General features: G+C 40.2%; 1 protein-coding gene across 1 annotated transcript in view; it reads left to right on the top strand.

The window, feature by feature from the left end:
• smpd3 (sphingomyelin phosphodiesterase 3) overlaps positions 1-18,648 on the top strand; it is a 31,103-nt gene extending 12,455 nt beyond the window's left edge. The window contains exons 4-9 of the mRNA XM_071894713.2: positions 7,247-7,322; positions 12,195-12,356; positions 12,947-13,036; positions 14,978-15,041; positions 15,990-16,158; positions 18,547-18,648. Coding sequence (XP_071750814.1) covers positions 7,247-7,322; positions 12,195-12,356; positions 12,947-13,036; positions 14,978-15,041; positions 15,990-16,158; positions 18,547-18,648 — 663 coding nt within the window. The remainder of the gene's footprint in view (positions 1-7,246; positions 7,323-12,194; positions 12,357-12,946; positions 13,037-14,977; positions 15,042-15,989; positions 16,159-18,546) is intronic.
• Positions 18,649-19,469: the final 821 nt, after the last annotated feature.

Here is a 19,469-nt window from a genome sequence, read left to right as displayed (position 1 = left end):
ATCACGATGACTGGACTATAGAAAGATGTCAACCAAAACCACTAATCATAATGACTGGACTATAGAAAGATGTCAACCTACACCACTAATCATAATGACTGGACTATAGAAAGATGTCAACCAAAACCACTAATCATAATGACTGGACTATAGAAAGATGTCAACCTAAACTACTAATCATGATGACTGGACTATAGAAAGATGTCAACCTAAACCACTAATCATAATGCCTGGACTATAGAAAAGATGTCAACCTAAACCACTAATCATAATGACTGGACTATAGAAAGATGTCAACCTAAACCACTAATCATAATGACTGGACTATAGAAAGATGTCAACCTAAACCACTAATCATAATAACTGGACTATAGAAAGATGTCAACCTAAACTACTAATCATGATGACTGGACTATAGAAAGATGTCAACCTAAACCACTAATCATAATGCCTGGACTATAGAAAAGATGTCAACCTAAACCACTAATCATAATGACTGGACTATAGAAAGATGTCAACCTAAACCACTAATCATAATGACTGGACTATAGAAAGATGTCAACCTAAACCACTAATCATAATGACTGGACTATAGAAAGATGTCAACCTAAACCACTAATCATGATGACTGGACTATAGAAAGATGTCAACCTAAACCACTAATCATAATGACTGGACTATAGAAAGATGTCAACCTAAACCACTAATCATAATGACTGGACTATAGAAAGATGTCAACCTAAACCACTAATCATAATGACTGGACTATAGAAAGATGTCAACCTAAACTACTAATCATGATGACTGGACTATAGAAAGATGTCAACCTAAACTAGTAATCATAATGACTGGACTATAGAAAGATGTCAACCTAAACTACTAATCATGATGACTGGACTATAGAAAGATGTCAACCAAAACCACTAATCATAATGACTGGACTATAGAAAGATGTCAACCAAAACACTAATCATAATGGGACTATAGAAAGATGTCAACCATGCCACTAATCATAATGACTGGACTATAGAAAGATGTCAACCTAAACTACTAATCATGATGACTGGACTATAGAAAGATGTCAACCTAAACCACTAATCATAATGACTGGACTATAGAAAAATGTCAACCTAAACTACTAATCACGATGACTGGACTATAGAAAGATGTCAACCAAAACCACTAATCATAATGACTGGACTATAGAAAGATGTCAACCTACACCACTAATCATAATGACTGGACTATAGAAAGATGTCAACCAAAACCACTAATCATAATGACTGGACTATAGAAAGATGTCAACCTAAACTAGTAATCATAATGACTGGACTATAGAAAGATGTCAACCAAAACCACTAATCATAATGACTGAACTATAGAAAGATGTCAACCTAAACCACTAATCATAATGACTGGACTATAGAAAGATCTCAACCTAAACTACTAATCATGATGACTGGACTATAGAAAGATGTCAACCTAAACCACTAATCATAATAACTGGACTATAGAAAGATGTCAACCTAAACTACTAATCATGATGACTGGACTATAGAAAGATGTCAACCTAAACCACTAATCATAATGCCTGGACTATAGAAAGATGTCAACCTAAACCACTAATCATAATGACTGGACTATAGAAAGATGTCAACCTAAACCACTAATCATAATGACTGGACTATAGAAAGATGTCAACCTAAACCACTAATCATAATGACTGGACTATAGAAAGATGTCAACCTAAACTAGTAATCATAATGACTGGACTATAGAAAGATGTCAACCAAAACCACTAATCATAATGCCTGGACTATAGAAAGATGTCAACCTAAACCACTAATCATAATGCCTGGACTATAGAAAGATGTCAACCTAAACCACTAATCATAATGACTGGACTATAGAAAGATGTCAACCAAAACCACTAATCATAATGACTGGACTATAGAAAGATGTCAACCAAAACCACTAATCATAATGACTGGACTATAGAAAGATGTCAACCAAAACCACTAATCATAATGACTGGACTATAGAAAGATGTCAACCTAAACTAGTAATCATGATGACTGCTCTGTCAGTGTGCTGCTTTCTTTTGCTTGCATGTCGTCAGGGTTACAATTTTGCCGCTTATTTTTCAAGGGAAGCGATCAAACTCATGCGAGTAAAGCGAGGCGAAATTTCAACTCACTTTCTGTCTGAACGGACAGTGAGGGTGATTCGTTATAGCAAACGGCGGTTTCATAGTCAGGCTTGGTTTGGTTGGGTTCTGGTGTGAAATCACCTCTCACAGCTCATTTCAGTTCGGTTTAGCTCCGTCTCAAATGCTGCGATGAGAGGAAGTCTTGGGAGAGATCAAGTTTTAGCATCTCATATCCTGTCTTCTGATTCATTTGCTGTTTTATTAAAAAAAAAAATGCATTTCATTTCTATTCATACAGAGAACAAAAAACACTTTCAACTCATTTCCGCCTAAATTCCTTCCAGTCGAGGCTCTTCTTCTCTCGTCGGTACACAGGACTCCAATTAGCACCGGCATCATCTTAACTTCATCTTCTGCGTACAGCGGCAGAAGCAAATATAAACATACAGTATGCACTTAAACCAAATGTAGAAGTCCACTCTGGCTTGCATGCATGAGTGCACACACACACACATGCACAGGCACACACACACACAACCCAAGCAAGACGTACTCCACAAGAATCCCCTCAGGCCCATTGTCAGTTTCAGGGTGCACACACACCTATTCAAGCATGGATAAGCCCCTGAAATATTAATACAGAGGGCAGCATGCAGATAGAGAGGAGAGGGGAAGGGCAGGGGGAGAAGAGAGAAGCAACAGAGAGGGAAGGAATGAGGACAGAGAGTTGGCGAGATGGAAGGAAAAGAAAGAATGAGATGATGGCAAGATGAAACTCTATTGATCCCCGTGGGGAAATTAGGCTGTTGAAGCAGCAAAAGTAATAGGGTAAACACAAGAAAATTAGAATATAAGTGCACAGATTGAATACAAACCAAGCAATAAAAAACAATAAAAGTGATAATAGAAGAGAAATACATGTGGGGTTATATAAACATATAAACATGCTGTTGACAATTTCAACACAGTAGTTGAAGCAGACTAGTAGAAGTATGGATTACTAACATTTATGGATTTACTGACAGGTGGCAGTCACGACTACTTAAGTACGGATACCTAAATATGAAATATGTGCTATATATAAACATATTTAATATAAATAATATGTGAAAAATATGTGTAACCATGATGTTATAATAAGGAGCAAAGCAAGAAGTGGAGAAAGTTGAGAGAAACATGGCCGGAGAACAGAAATGAGAGAAAACAAAAAGGGAGAAAGAAGGAAACCATGCAGAAATTGAATGGTCTGGGTCTAGACTGGGTTTGTTTTGTTCTGGACCAGTCTGGACTGTCCTGCTCTCTTCCACTTTGGACCTGGGTCAAATAGTACCAGTTAATGAGTTCTGAAACACAGATTACGCATTATGGACACAAATTATGTGAAGATTACGTTCCTCCACCACTATTATGTGGATTATGTGACAATAACAGGAATTGGACATGACATTTTCACATGAAAAGGTCAGCTAACGGTTAAGGTTTAGGCAACTAAAACAGTTTGGTTACGGTTAGGTTTAAGGTTTTGGTGATGGTTAAATAAGAAAAAAAAGTTAAAAATGGTTAAAAATGAAAACTTCACTCCCCTAACCCTACAGAAAACTTGTCATGAGTAGATTTGAACCCAGAGTTGCAGTAAACAACCCTTGGTGTCTTAATCTATTTGGATCATGGCTGAATTTTGGTTCAGCTTCTGTAACAAACTTGGACTAGTCTGTTCTAGTCTTGTCCAGTCCAGCCCAGTCTTTCAGACAGAACAGTCATTCCATTAAGTGCAGCTTAATTGAACTAATGCTACAAATCTTAGACGGGGAAACATATCGCCTCGAGGTGCGGTAGATTTACTGCGCTCCGGTCTAAAATGTGAGCTTTGTGTTCGGTATTAAAGTCGGGGCTAATTAGACTAATGCTTTATTGTGGCTTTTAGGATTTTTCATTAGGAGCTCTGTACAGATACCAAGCCAAAACAGCCATCCCATTATTGGTAATCAGTTCCCATTTGTCTGAGTGAAACTCCCTTCCCCAGTAGGGCGCTGTAACACCATAGGTAATTTACCATAGAGATAAGTACTGATTTTTTTAAATTGTAATCACATACTGAATTAATCTTGATAATATGCACATGAATTTGTCTGAATCAAGGAGTGAGGGCCACACTTGCTTATTTTATCACAAGGTATGGGTGCTTTAAAAGTGTATAAATACTACAAGGGTAAAATAATTAAAGTGGTAATCCGTGAGATCCTGCTGTTTTTTTATTTTGTCTCTATCTTTGATGCTATGTGCTCTTTGCTGTGGTTTTGTATTATTTTGTCTCCATCTTTGGTGCTCAGCGCTCACTGCTGTGGTGTTTCTGCACTGCACTTCCCAGAGATCACCTGTCAATCAAACAGTGTGGGCGGAGCATGGATTTTCTGTTGATGCAGTTTGAGTTTCTGTAGGTGGCGCTCTTTTCTTTGTCTGTTCAGTCATGGTGGCTATCACTGCTCATGCTAACTACCCAGTTCTTCTTCTGTATATTCCAAATATAGGCTATAGGCTATGAATCACTATTGTGTTATATCAATCCATGATAGTAGCAAAACAGACATTTATTTAGATGAAAATGTTATGGATTATTACTTTAAAGGTTTAAAATACTTCAAGGATAAAATCCCGAAGCTCTACAAAAATACCTCTTTAATTATGAGGATGGAGCCGTACTCCGCCCAGTTCCACCTCTGTCCCTCTAACAGAGTGCATTCTGTCTTGTTATAGGTCTACTCCACCCAAACGCTTTTCCACTTCAAACTAACCACCCCACAATCACCATCTCCCTTTCTCTGCAACCCTTTATTCCACCTCCTCCTCATCAGTCCATATCCACCCACCTCCACTCCAGACCTGCGCTCCCTCTCGGCTCTGTGTCTCGAGTCTGTGTTTCTGAAGGACTCCTCAACACTGATTCTTAAAGACGTCTGATTAGACGTCGAGCGATGATGAATTTATTGCAGCTTCGCTCAGAAGCGGAGGCTGGGAAGCAATATTGAAAAATGTATAAATTATATGAGGAAGTGCTGAAAAAAGAATAGCTACAGCTCCTTGTTTGATCCACACGTTTGTGTTGTGTCATTGGTCATTTCAAACAATACATGGAAATTTTGGGTGGTGTGAAATCACTCCAACCCCACTGCTTCATCTTTATGCCTTTGCATGGAAAGTTATGCGCAATAACAGTGGCAATGATAGGACATTACCGGAGGATATGCTGTTGTTGGTGTTGATGGTGTTGGTGCAGAAACCCTGTACAATGTCCAATTCTGCCTTTTATTTAGAGTAATGGATAGCTGACATTTTCTCCTACCAATAAACCATGTTCCATGCCCCAGGGGCCATGCCACGCCATTTATAATGCTCATTTATAATGAGGAGAATGTCAAGGCTGTACAAATGTCAGGGGGAAAATCTACCAGCTTTTTCCGATTCCTTGATCAATGACTTTTTTGTCCATTTTAAAAACTCTTTGTCCAGTTCATGAAAGCTTTTCCATTTGCTGTTCTAAACAGACGGTGTCTGGTAGGTAATTTCTGGGAAAAATGCTCTGGAGTACAGGAAGTGATGCGCTTTACGTTTGCGGTTTGTTTGGAATAAATAGAAGAAGAGCTGGGTAGTTAGCATGGGCAGTGATAGCCACCATGGCTGAACAGACAGAGAAAAGAGCGCCACCTACAGAAACTCAAACAGAAAATCCAAGGAAAAAGACGACACAGACCCACACTGTTTGATTGACAAGGAAAAACAAGGAACTCAAGGATTACCACTTTAAAGAGTAACTGAACCCCAAACCCAAATCTGTGGTGAAGCCTGACATCTAATGTTGAAAAGTACCTAGTGACATCACCTGGCACAAAGACCAGCCAATAGCAGATGGCCAGTTCAGTACCCTACTTTTCACCATTAGATGTCAGGCTTCACCACAGATTTGGGTTTGGGGTTCATTTACTCTTTAAAGTTGCACATAGGAGTTTCTGTCGGACACCAACAACGCACGGCATTTGTTGCTACGTAATAAATATTCATAATTTCTGCTATGAAGTTTTGCCTGTCTGAACTTCAACAGCCATCCAGTCACTTTGTTTAAAGAGACGATGTCTGACACAACGAGCACATTTCTGGACGCTGGTTAATTTTCTGGAGGCTGATCAACCGAGACAAGATGGTTCATAGTTGACAGCAGCTTGCCTTTTTTTTTTTAGCAACATCACTCATCGGCAGCAAATCACAATGCTAATGTCCCAGCTATTGCTGCCTGCCACGCTGCTGGTGCTGCAGGCTGCAATCAGTTATCAGCCGGTAATCAGTAATCTCAAATTGTCCGAAAGGGGGGGGAGTGCATTTACTTTCATGAAAACAATATTCCATTTTTACTCAAAACATGTACAAAGTATGTTTCCCAGGATACACTTGGATGTGTACATGGAATCCCATTTACTGCTGTTTTTTTCACAGGCTACATGAGCTCAGTTTCTATTGTAACAATCAAAACGTGTTTATTCAAGTCTGCATGTGTAAATTGGGTATATTTGATAAGATACACGTGTCTCCGCTAGACACGTTTTGTACATATGAATGGCCTTTTGTAGACATGTTAATGCAAATGTGACATTTAGTATTGACATTGTGTGTATTCGCACTAAAATCCTTCTAATGTGTCACATATTGCATATTTCTTGACATTTCTTTAACTGATCTCATACTGCATTAATTTCACATCTTTTATAAATTTCATATTGTACATATTTCTTGCACTTATTCCTATTATTTCCATACTTTTGATTCATACACTTCCACTACTGTCATAACTGTCAGTTGTGTTTTGTTAATTCCCCCCATTTCCTATATCCTTATTTATATGCTATTTTTCTCTGCTGTATCCTGTTACTATTTGCTGCTGCAACGACCCACTTTCCCACAGCGATCAATGAAGCTTCGTCTTATGCTATATTCAGTAATATGAGATGTTACCTGCGCATGTAAACACACCTGTCATGTGGGCTCTGTGGCTGCTTGTTTGAATGCGGCGGAGTAACAACATGTCATGTTTGTCTGTGGTTCCTGCAGGTTCATGTGGGCACCTCCCATCAGGAGCAAAGGGTTGTGGGATACCTCACGTGTACGCACCTCCACGCCATAGAAGGTACAGTTACATTGTTGTGCAGCTGCCCAATCTCTCTCTCTCTCTCTCTCTCTCTCTGCATGCACTTGCACACATAAATATATTGATACTATGTTACAATGTCTTCCACTGTTCTGTTCTGTGCTGTGGAGAGGATATTTGCTCTGTGTGTGGGTGTGTGTGTCTTTGTGATTGTCCACCACCTCTCTCTCTCTCTCTCTGTCTCTCTCTAAAACAGCCAGATAGCTACAACCAACAGACACACACACATACCGTGCGTGTCTGTGTGTCTGTGTGTGTGTGTGTGTGTGTATGTCCAGATAGCCAGATAAATGGGCGCATCAAAACCCTCGGCGCGCCTCCTCCTGCCGTTCCCATGGCGACTGGCTCAAGCTGTTTAAGGCGTCACAGCCCTATTTAAAGGCTCCGGTCGATGCCTCCCTCATTTTTTACCAGAGACACGTCCCCCCACCGCACCACCACCACCGCAAACCCCCCCGACCCCCCCCCCCCCCCCCCCCCCCCACTCCCCACCCCACCCCCCAACTCCGTCCGCCTGCTATTCCCGGCTCCTCCTACGCTTCGCAGAGCCCTAAATATAGCAGCGCCGGGGCTGTTTCTAAAGATACATCAAACATAAAGAGGGGGGGGGGGGTGCGGGGGGGGGGGGGGGGGTGCGGGGGGGGCTGGGGCGATAGGGGGTGCAGGGAGAAAGAGAGGGAGGGAGGAAAAATAAGAGAGAGGGAGAGAGAGAGAGAGAGAGAGAGACCTGATTCTTTTTCTGGGTGAGAAGACTTGTATATGAGAATCTTCTTCCTGCTTGGGGCGCATGCTGTGTGTGCGTGTGTGTGTGTGTGCGCGTGTGTGTGTGTGTGTGCACTAGGGTTGGACCGATATGTCAGTTTGATGATACATCAAGCCGATATTGGCCCTGTACTAAAAGCATTATTAAAAGCATGCAGTTTGTTGGATTACATATTTATTGTATGGGAAGACCTTCAGCTGAACTGATTCTAATGAGACATTTTGATCATATTCCACATGTGTGATTATGTCTGATTCTTCCATCACTCACTCAGACTCGATCGGGTCGGACTAATATAGCATGAGGCCTGCCGACAGACTGACGCACGCTCAAGCTCCGCCGCAGTAAAATTGAGGTCATGCTGATCTTTAAAGGTGGCCGTATTGAAGTGTAATGCATTTGTACTTTAAATTTATTACAGCAATATTTTTTTCCCAAACCATACAGGGCAGACGGTGATGGTCGCAGAAGAATAATCAATTTTTTGGGCCCAATTCAAGCTCTGGTAGTAACAGTAGTAGTAGTACTAGTAGTAGTAGTAGTATCATCCTAGGTTTCAGTGGAGAGTTTTAGTGTCCCATGATGGTCTAAATGCTGTTTCAGAGGTTTTTCTACCCTGACAAGAAGAAAATTCTGGGAAACACTGAATACTTGTCATTTTTTGTAATTTTTTGACATGAAAATCGTCAAATTTGAAGATTCTGTAAATCATCTATTGGTAGCTTAAATCCCAAAATATCGGTATTTGCCTTCCAAAACATATTTTACTCAAACCCTGGTATGCTGCATTCATCTGTGCTTGCATACATACTTTTCTATGGTTTTTCTATGCGAACACCCAAAATGAAACAAACACACACACACACACACCTCTAGCAGCATCTCTCTCTAAGTGTTCTGTTGGACGCTACAGTACCAAAAAAACCAACAAAAAAAAACAAATAGATTTCACATGTACTTGAGCTGGAGCTGGGAATAATCAAAACGAAAGCCAAAGCCACCTACTCACCCAACAATATCTTTACACCTCTTTCTTTCTCACACTCTCCACTATTGAGCTATTATTTCTCTCTCACACTCTGTCACCCACACTTCACCTCCTCCCTCTCCTTCCCTCTCTCTCTTCTTTGTGTTTCAAATTAAAAATGTATATTGGCTTTGTTGGCATAAGCGGACAGAAACAAATGCTGCCAAAGCAGTATAATAAATAAATATCACTGTTATATGGAATCATAGCATAGAGTATCGTATCGTGTCCAGACCCATCATATCATATTGTATCGCTTTGTATTGTATCGTATCATAACATATTGTATTGTATTGTATCATATCATGTCCCTGCAAACAGATCTCAAATCATGGCAAACCTAGGTGAACTAGCAACCTATGTTAAGTCCTCAGCCAGAAATCTTGGTGTAGTTTTTGATCAGGACTTGTGTTTTGAACCCCATGTAAAGAAACTTGTTCAGTCATGTTTTTATCATTTGAGAAATATAGCCAAGGTTAAGTCTTTTATTTCAGCCACAGATCTGGAGAAACTCAACCATGCTTTTATTTCCTAACGCCTCGACTACTGTAACTCCCTATATACCTGTCTCAGTCAGAAATCAATCCACCGCCTACAGTTAGTTCAAAATGCTGCAGCTCGGCTTTTAACTCAGTCCAAAAAATGTGACCATATCACCCCTGTTTTAGCATCCTTGCACTGGCTGCCTGTTTATTTTAGGATTGATTTTAAAATTCTTTTAATTACTTTTAAGGCCAGGCATGGGCTGGCCCCTCCCTATATTTCTGACCTTTATCCCCCTATGAGCCAGGACGCAGCCTGAGATCCTCTGGTAGGGCGTTGCTAGCCATTCCAAGGTCTAGGTTGAAAACCAAAGGCGACAGGGCCTTTGCTGTCAGGGTACCTAGACTTTGGAACAACCTGCCAGAGGAGATCAGGCTCGCAGAGTCAGTTCCCCGTTTTATTTAACTTCTTAAGACACATTTTTATTAAAAAAAAGCTTTTATTGTGTGATGTTTATTTTTTTTTTTTTTTATTATTTTGATTTGTTTGTGTGTTTTATATTGACTGTTGTGAAGCACTTTGTTACCTGTATTGAAAAGTGCTATACAAATAAAGTTATTATTATTATATTATTATTATGTCATAGTGTATCATATTGTATCTTAACATATCATATGGTATTGTATCGTACCGTATCATATTTTATCATACGGTACCGTATCGTATCTTATCATACGGTATTGTATCTTATCTTATCATACGTATCGTATCGTATCTTATCATACGGTATCGTATCTTATCTTATCATACGGTACCGTATCGTATCTTATCATACGGTATCGTATCGTATCTTATCATACGGTATCGTATCTTATCTTATCATACGTATCGTATCGTATCTTATCATACGGTATCGTATCTTATCTTATCATACGGTATCGTATCTTATCTTATCATACGGTATCGTATCTTATCTTATCATACGGTATCGTATCGTATCTTATCATACGGTATCGTATCGTATCTTATCATACGGTACCGTATCGTATCTTATCATACGGTACCGTATCGTATCTTATCATACGGTACCGTATCTTATCTTATCATACGGTACCGTATCGTATCTTATCATACGGTACCGTATCTTATCATACGGTACCGTATCGTATCTTATCATACGTATCGTATCGTATCTTATCATACGGTATCGTATCTTATCTTATCATACGTATCGTATCTTATCTTATCATACGTATCGTATCGTATCTTATCATACGGTATCGTATCTTATCTTATCATACGGTACCGTATCTTATCTTATCATACGTATCGTATCGTATCTTATCATACGGTATCGTATCTTATCTTATCATACGGTATCGTATCTTATCTTATCATACGTATCGTATCGTATCTTATCATACGGTATCGTATCTTATCTTATCATACGTATCGTATCGTATCTTATCATACGGTATCGTATTGTATCTTATCATATGGTATCGTATCTTATCATACAGTATCGTATCGTATCTTATCATACGGTATCGTATCTTATCTTATCATACGGTATCGTATCTTATCATACGGTATCGTATCTTATCATACGGTATCGTATCGCATCTTATCATACGGTATTGTATCGTATCTGTTCTTATCATCCTGTATTGTATTGTATCGTATCGTATCTTATCATATGGTATCATATTGTATCGTATCTTATCATACGGTATTGTATCGTATCTGTTCTTATCATCCTGTATTGTATTGTATCGTATCTTATCATATGGTATCATATTGTATCGTATCTTATCATACGGTATTGTATCGTATCTGTTCTTATCATCCTGTATTGTATTGTATCGTATCTTATCATATGGTATCATATTGTATCGTATCTTATCATACGGTATTGTATCGTATCTGTTCTTATCATCCTGTATCGTATCGTACCGTATCTTATCATACGGTATCGTATCGTATCGTATCTTATCATACGGTATCGTATCGTATCTTATCATACGGTATCGTATCGTATCGTATCTTATCATACGGTATCGTATCGTATCTTATCTTATCATACGGTATTGTATCGTATCTGTTCTTATCATCCTGTATTGTATCGTATCATATCGTATCTTATCATACGGTATCGTATCGTATCTTATCTTATCATACTGCATTGTATCGTATCGTATCGTATCTTATCATATGGTATCGTATCTTATCATGCGGTAGCCTATTGTATCGTATCGTATTGGAACGTTTTGTATTGTATTGTATTTTTTCATATTGTATCGTTTCGTATTGTATCATATTGAGTCATATCCTGACCCACTCTATCGATAGTGAATTGTATTGTGAGGTCCTTGGCAATACCCAGACCTGCTCTCCATCCCTCTTTCCTCCTCTCTCGCTTTCTCTTTCTTAGGTCAGTTCAATTCAATTTAATTCAGATACGCTCGGGTGGCTTGACAGGCGACACTTTGTATTAATTCTCTTCCTCTCTCCCTTCCTCCCTCCTTCCTCCCTCTCTCTACCACACACACACACACACACACACTCCTCCATCCGCCAGGCGATGCGTCGGTGCGTTGTGAGCAGTTGGACCTGTTGCTCCAGTGGGGGGCCGAGTTTCGCCAGTCTTCATCCCAACCACCCGAAGGAGAAAAGGTGCTGGAAGACCTGGTGGCCTTCGACGTCATCCTGGGAGACCTCAACTTTGACAACTGCTCCTCTGGTAAGGGAAAGGGTAGATATATACTGTATATATATATATATATATATATATATTTTTTTTTTTTTTTTTTTTTTTTTTTTTATCAGTTTGATGGAGGTTCTTCCCTTTTTACTCTTAAGGGGTGGCAAGTTGTGAAATCTTCAATGAAGAGTTCCCTTAAGGAGCTGCCAACCCACCTAAGAATTTAATTAGTCTGGGTTTCAGTGGAGAGTTTTAGTGTCCTATGATGGTCTAAAAGCTGTTTCAGAGGCTTTTCCACCTTGACAAGAATAAAAATCTGAATCCTTGTCATTTTTGGTAGAAATGGTAGAATGGTAGAATGGTAGAAAAGTTGACTTTCTCTGGGTGGAAGTATTCCCACTACTTTGATTTCATCCAGTAAAAGGACAACAAGAACATTGGACATTGTTTGCTTTCCTGATCACTCACTGGAGAGGAAACAGAGTTCTCCTACCGCTCCCAGGCAGTAATAAATAAAGTCATAATGTTGTAATGTATTACTTTTTTTGCTGAATGCGCCCAAAACTGTCACTGTCCCTGCATGCGTCTGTAATGCTACTGTATGTATGTGGTTGTTGTGTTTTTTCCAGAGGACAAGCTGGAACAGCAGCATGCGCTCTTTACTCAATACAAGGACCCATGTCGCCTGGGGCCCGGGGAGGACAAACCATGGGCTCTGGGTGAGAGGACACACACACACACACACACACATACACACCCACTCCTCGTTGTTCATGCAAATGCTCACAAGACGAGTCACACATTCCTCCAGGCGCACATTCTGACGTCACGTATTGTTCCGCATGCAAATCGCATGAAAACACATACACATCCAAACACATATAGTTGCACATGCGCACGCCATCGCATCGGCAGAGGGAAACCGTTGGCACATACAGCGCCTGCAGAGCGGAGCGGACTATAATCTGGCTGTCTGGCTAAATCTGGACGCACCCACTGTGTGAATTCAAACACACCCAGTACAGTGTGCTGATACACGGGCATTAGTGACGTTAAAAAAAAAAACTGGAGGGTTTTGGTCTGGGTATGAAGTGTTATTTAGGCCAGCGGTATTTCGGGGACAGTGTGGGCAGGGCGGGGTGAAAGGGCTCGTTCAGAAAAGGGGCTTATTTATTTGGACCGGAGACGTCGGTGCGTACGGCGAGCCAGAGGAACGGATCTGCGCTTTCCCCCGTTGGTGGCTATTAGGCAGCGCAGGGAAGAAAGACGGAAGAGAAAGACAGCAGGGAGAGGAAGAATGCATGAAAGGGAAGGGAAGGACAGATTATCCCATCGCGTAATGCTTATCCAAAGGAGATTATACCTCAACAGATACAACAGACAGACAAAAAGGCAGGCAGAGCGCCAGGCAGGCAGGCTATTGTGAGACAGCGTATTGATGGTGCATTGATAGATTTTTTTCGTGAAATGTGCTGAACTCTGAAAGCGCCAGTAATCTTCCAGTGAGTCGGGATGCCAGCCGGCCAGACACACACACACACACACACACACACACACACAACCTGCAGGACTTGTGCTGCGTTCACTTCATGTGGGAATAAAGCAACGACATGGACGTGTATTCGTGTGGTCGAGCTCGTTTGAAGCTGCCACAGCAAAACAAACACTGCAATGTCAACCACAAATGAAAAAGACAGCAAGTAGCAGTGTCCCGCCATGGCATTTCTAAAAGCTTTCATCACCAGAATAAGGAATTTTCTTTTAATAAAGTGCGAGCTTTGGGTCAAACAAGACCTTGTGCCTTGAAGAAGGTCTTGTTTGACCTTGTTTGCGCTTAATTAAATGAAAATTTACATAGATCTAAGTGTTTTTTTTTTTTAATTTCATATGACTCCAGCACCTTGGGTGGATATTTAAAACAAGAGATGACTTATGAGAAGAAAATCTGAGACATTTTTTAGACGTTTTTCGCCAAATGCCCAATTCCCAAGTAGTATTTACCATGTGAAAGCTGAGAGAACAGTATTTTCTAGCAGTATTTACCATGTGAAAGCTGAGTGAATAGTATTTTCTAGCAGTATTTACCATGTGAAAGCTGAGTGAACAGTATTTTCTAGCAGTATTTACCATGTGAAAGCTGAGTGAATAGTATTTTCTAGCAGTATTTACCATGTGAAAGCTGAGTGAATAGTATTTTCTAGCAGTATTTACCATGTGAAAGCTGAGTGAACAGTATTTTCTAGTAGTATTTACTACCTGAAAGCTGAGAGAAAAGTATTTTCTAGCAGTATTTACCATGTGAAAGCTGAGAGAACAGTATTTTCTAGTAGGAAGCTCATTTCTCTACCACCAGCCTGTCTGTGTGGCGGAGTGTTCCTGCCTGACACCTCAGATGCCGAAACATCTTTGTTTCGGCGATCTAAAAATTGCTCTTAGACTTTGTGAAATGCGCCGGCTGTGCAGCAGACTCTGTTTCACGAGAGCTCCGGCAACCAGCGAGCGCCCAGAGGAACTTTACAGAGTGCTGCTGTCTTCGTGCAGGAGGGTGTTTAGACTGCGTGTGCTTTTACGGCTTCAAATTTTGCGTGAAATGTGGTGTGAGGTGAAATGAGCGCGTGTGTTTGTACTCACTGTGATGATTCTGCGCTGTCGTTCAACAGGTACGCTACTGGATCCCAGCGGCCTTTACGACGACGAGGCCAGCTCACCTGAAAGTTTACAAAAGTGAGTTCAATGTGTGGGTGCACATAGGTGTGCAAGTATTCACACACACACACACATACGCAGGTTTGTTTTACTGTATTTGTGGGGCTCTACTGTTGACTAAATTCATTCCTTAATCCCTGATTCTAGCCATAAGCCTTTCCACTACATGCTAAAGGTATGATACAATAGAACTTTATTGTCAGATTTCTCTGAAATTTGTTATGCATCATAGCAGCTCCGTTTTAAAAAAGAAATACACATCATACACAGGGTAAACATACAATTACATTGCACATAAAGCACATAATCACACTACACCCAATTACACATAAGCATCAGAATAGCAGGAACCCTGGGTTACGCCCATATTGCACTGAGCCCATATATTGCACCCTCCACCCAAAGTTTTGGTATAGGTATTGCACATCTCATGATTATTATTGAACTTTCCTGACTCTCCTGCTCTCTTGGTTAAGTAACCCAATTGACTGGGGAATAAAAGAATACCCTCACCCTAAATTAAACCTAATCCTGATTCTAACCTTAACCTTAAATCCAAGCCCTAATCATAAACTAATCTTATCCTTAAAATGACAATCCAATTTGTGCTCGAGTGCACCCTCTTATGGCTGTGTAGGGAATTACAAGAATATATGCCCCAGAATGTAAATGTATATATATATGCATATCTATCATACTTTTCCTGCATTCAGGCGTCTCATTTCCAGTGCAAGATTCATTTAATTTCAGCTTGAAAATTTGGAGGAAAAAAAACTTGAAAAAAAACATAACCCTAAACTAAGCCCTTGTAGAGGAAGGACCGGCAAAATGTCCTCACTTTGGAGGATTTTCCTAATCTTTCAATCCTTGTGAGGCCATTTGGTCCTCATAAAGATAGGAGCACAGTAAAATAACACACACTCTCTCTCTCTCTCTCTCTCTCTCTCTGCGTCTAAACTCCGTCAGAGTGATGGAGAACGAGGAGGGGAGGAAGGAGTACCTGGTGTTTCCGCCCAGTAAGAGCCAGTGTCCCGGCAGCAGCCAGAAGGGGAGGAAGATCCCGCTGAAGGGCAACGGGCGGCGGATCGACTACATCCTCTACAGCGACGAGGGCCAGCAGCAGGACTGGAAACTGGTACTGTTTAGTGGAGGATTTCAGTCTGCGGGTTCTTAAAAACTCAGAAAATGTCTTAAATGATCGAAATTGAAGGCCTTATAAAGAGTTCAAATGTGTTAAGTGCAGTTTTCAGAGGTCTTCACCATGTAATGACAGCTTTATGTACAGTTGTTCACATGAAGTTTGGCCCACATGCATGTTGACTCTTACAAAGGTAACTTTCTACTATCATTTCATGGTTTATGGTCTTGGAAACTCCAGAAGAAATTGGAGGTACTTACCAACTACCAAAGTACCATTGAACTTTTTCTCTATTTTCCCTAGAATTAGTACATCGTGTCATGGTTCTTTCCAGGAAACTTACTAAAAAATTCAAAGTTCCTTTCTAGGGAGTTATTAGGAAATTAGAAAGTTACCCTTACAAACATAATTAGTCATCGCATCTCCAAAGTATTAATTTCCTGGTGTCCTTTTTCTCATACTGCCGATTTATAGTTTCTTATATTTTCTTATTCTTTCATTCATTCATTACTGTTAAATCAGAAGCAGTTTTGATCAGGGTTTTTTTTATTGTAGCTGTTAAATTGGACTAAACTTCAATTCCAGGTAGCAAATTAAAAGTCTAACCTGCAGATACCCTGTCAGAACAGCTTTGTCCCAGTCCCAGTCTTTGCAGGTTCAAATCTGGTTCACAGCCTCATGCATCCAAAAGGGCATGAAGCAGCTGATAATGTAATAACTGTCGGATAATGTAATAACTTGTAATAACTGATTTTCAACTTTCATTCAGGGAAAGTTAATTGGGGATTTGAACCGCTTCTCTAACCTGTAGACTACTGGCACCCAATGCAATAAAATGTCAGATCCCTTATAAAGTATGTAGGCTAATAATATATTACTTTACCAAAAAAAATGATTTACAGTATGAGGTTTCAAGTCAAACCCTTCCAGAACATGATGTGAATATACACAAGTTTAGATGCATCAAAGTTCTAAATAAAACATGAATCAGGTGCTGCAGCCAGTTCTCAGAGCCATGTGGGACGGGGCTTGATTTATGAATCCCGGATAAGTCGGAGAGACTGGCCGGTTTTGGGATTTTAAGTGAGGCTGTGCGAGACTATGCGGTTCAATGTAATTGCACACACAGTGAAAGCTATTTATAGGCAAGAGCCAGAGCAGGGTGACCAGTGGCTCTCAGCTGGTTTTGCATCAGGACTCCAAATTTTTACCTTGTTGAAGAGTACAGCACTTAGTCTTACAGTCGTGCTTTTATTGGACAACGTAAAACAATCTGTAATTTTCTTGGTACTAGTCTGATCTTGTTCTGCCTTATTTCAAGATACTGATACTGAAACTGCATTTGGAAACAAGTGGAATGATCTCAACCCGCTGGAGGAACTTTTCACTCGCTTTAAGAGAAGTGAGATTTGAAGCCAGGAGAGCTAAAGAGGGACAAGACAAACTGGGAGGGAACAAGGGCGATATTGTTATCACAGTCTGTCTGGGGGATCGGAACGGATCAGGAAAACCAAATCACTTAATTTGCATAGATTGTCTTCCCCTCTCTCTCTCTCTCTCTCTCTCTCTCTCTCTCTCTCTCTCTCTCAATGGCGTTAAGCTGCCACCTTGTGCCAGAGCGTAGTCACTGTAAGGACATGTAATTTCACACTGTCTGCCTTGTAAAAGTGATTAAGTGGCTCGTTTTCTGTTCCCCAATAATAACCCAGCCTGGTCTCTTGAAACAACCCAGCATAAATTTTCACATATGATTTACACACATTATTCCATAATGCCTCCTTCAATCTCTATATAATTTCCTGTATAAAAGACAGCAACGTGACACATTAATCAAAGAGACAGAGAAATTACAAGAGTAAAATGATTCCATTGGTGCTTATATCTGTCTACTGTGATAAACCATCACTGTCAGGAGTATATATATTATAAATATAATTCATTATTATTTAATAATTTGATACTACTCCTTATTATCATTATTAATAGTTAGTAGTAGTAGTACTACAATAGGTATACATTTATTAAATAACACATTTTATTTATTTTTTTGTTATTTTATGTATTGTATATTTGTTGTTATATATTATTATACATAATATATCTGTAATATTATTAATACTATCGACGATACTACTACAACTATTACTAATAATAATGAATATTATTATTAGTAATAGTTGTAGTAGTAATAGTAATAGTTGTAGTAGTATCGTCTAAAAGCATCGTATAATATTCATTATTATTAGTATTAAATTATTAAACAACAGTAATGCATTTTATTTAGAATTCAGTTTTCATTCAAAACAAATTGCAAATTGCTACAGAATGAAAGGGAAGCTTGCTGATGTCATGATGATTGACAGCTCTCCTCTCCGCCCCCTGCAGGACATCGAGGAGTTCAGCTTCATCACCCAACTGGCCGGCCTCACCGACCACCTGTCTGTGGCCATGCGATTGGCTGTTTCCACCGGGGAGGAGGAGCCTTAGATTGACCACGCCCCCCCACCCCCGACCCAACCGTTTCTTTTTACACTGCCATGGAGGAACGACGGACGACAAGGAAGACAGAGAGAGAGAAACAGAAAGTGAAATCAAACAGATCAAGCGTTTGCAGAATGAAGGATGTTTTACCAAGGAAAAGAAGTGGATAGAGGATGGACGGAGGGATGAATCAGCGGCTGGATTATTGATCAATGGGTGGATGGATGGATGGATATAAAGACAGTAGGGAGGAGTGGTAGCAGAGGAGCGAAAGTGAAAGACTCTGGAGGGGAGAGATAAGCAGGGGATTTCTGTGATATGTGTGGCGAGACAGACAGTTATTCATCTCCCTGGGCAAAACACACACACACACACACACACACACACTAAATAGCTAACACACACACCAGGTGATCAACATTTTTGGACATCGCCCGGCCTCTCCTCTCCTCTCCTCTCCTCTCCTCTCCTCTCTTTATGGATGACACGCTCCTTTCGAACTGACTCCAAAGGGTTTTATTTACAGTGAATTGTTCCATGTAGCCTATTTACACACGCTCCTTTTATGGGATTTGTTTTAGCCGTACTGTACGTATAATTTTTATGTTTCTACCTTCAGGGACAGTTGGATCCTCGCTCTTTAGTAACTACGAATCGGAAGAAAGAAACACCTACATTAAAGTGACGAGATCGCGGCGCACAGCTACTGACTGGCCTTCTACACTGACCGTCTGTGTCCTTGTGTTGTGCTCCTTCCTCAAAAGGCTATTGGTCAGTTCAACTGTCAGTCATTCACCTTACTGCTCCCGCCTCAGTCCCAGGAACCT

This window comes from Centroberyx gerrardi, chromosome 4, assembly GCF_048128805.1.
Source record: "Centroberyx gerrardi isolate f3 chromosome 4, fCenGer3.hap1.cur.20231027, whole genome shotgun sequence".
Lineage (NCBI taxonomy): Eukaryota > Metazoa > Chordata > Actinopteri > Beryciformes > Berycidae > Centroberyx > Centroberyx gerrardi.
This window is presented reverse-complemented; position numbering and strand designations above follow the sequence as displayed.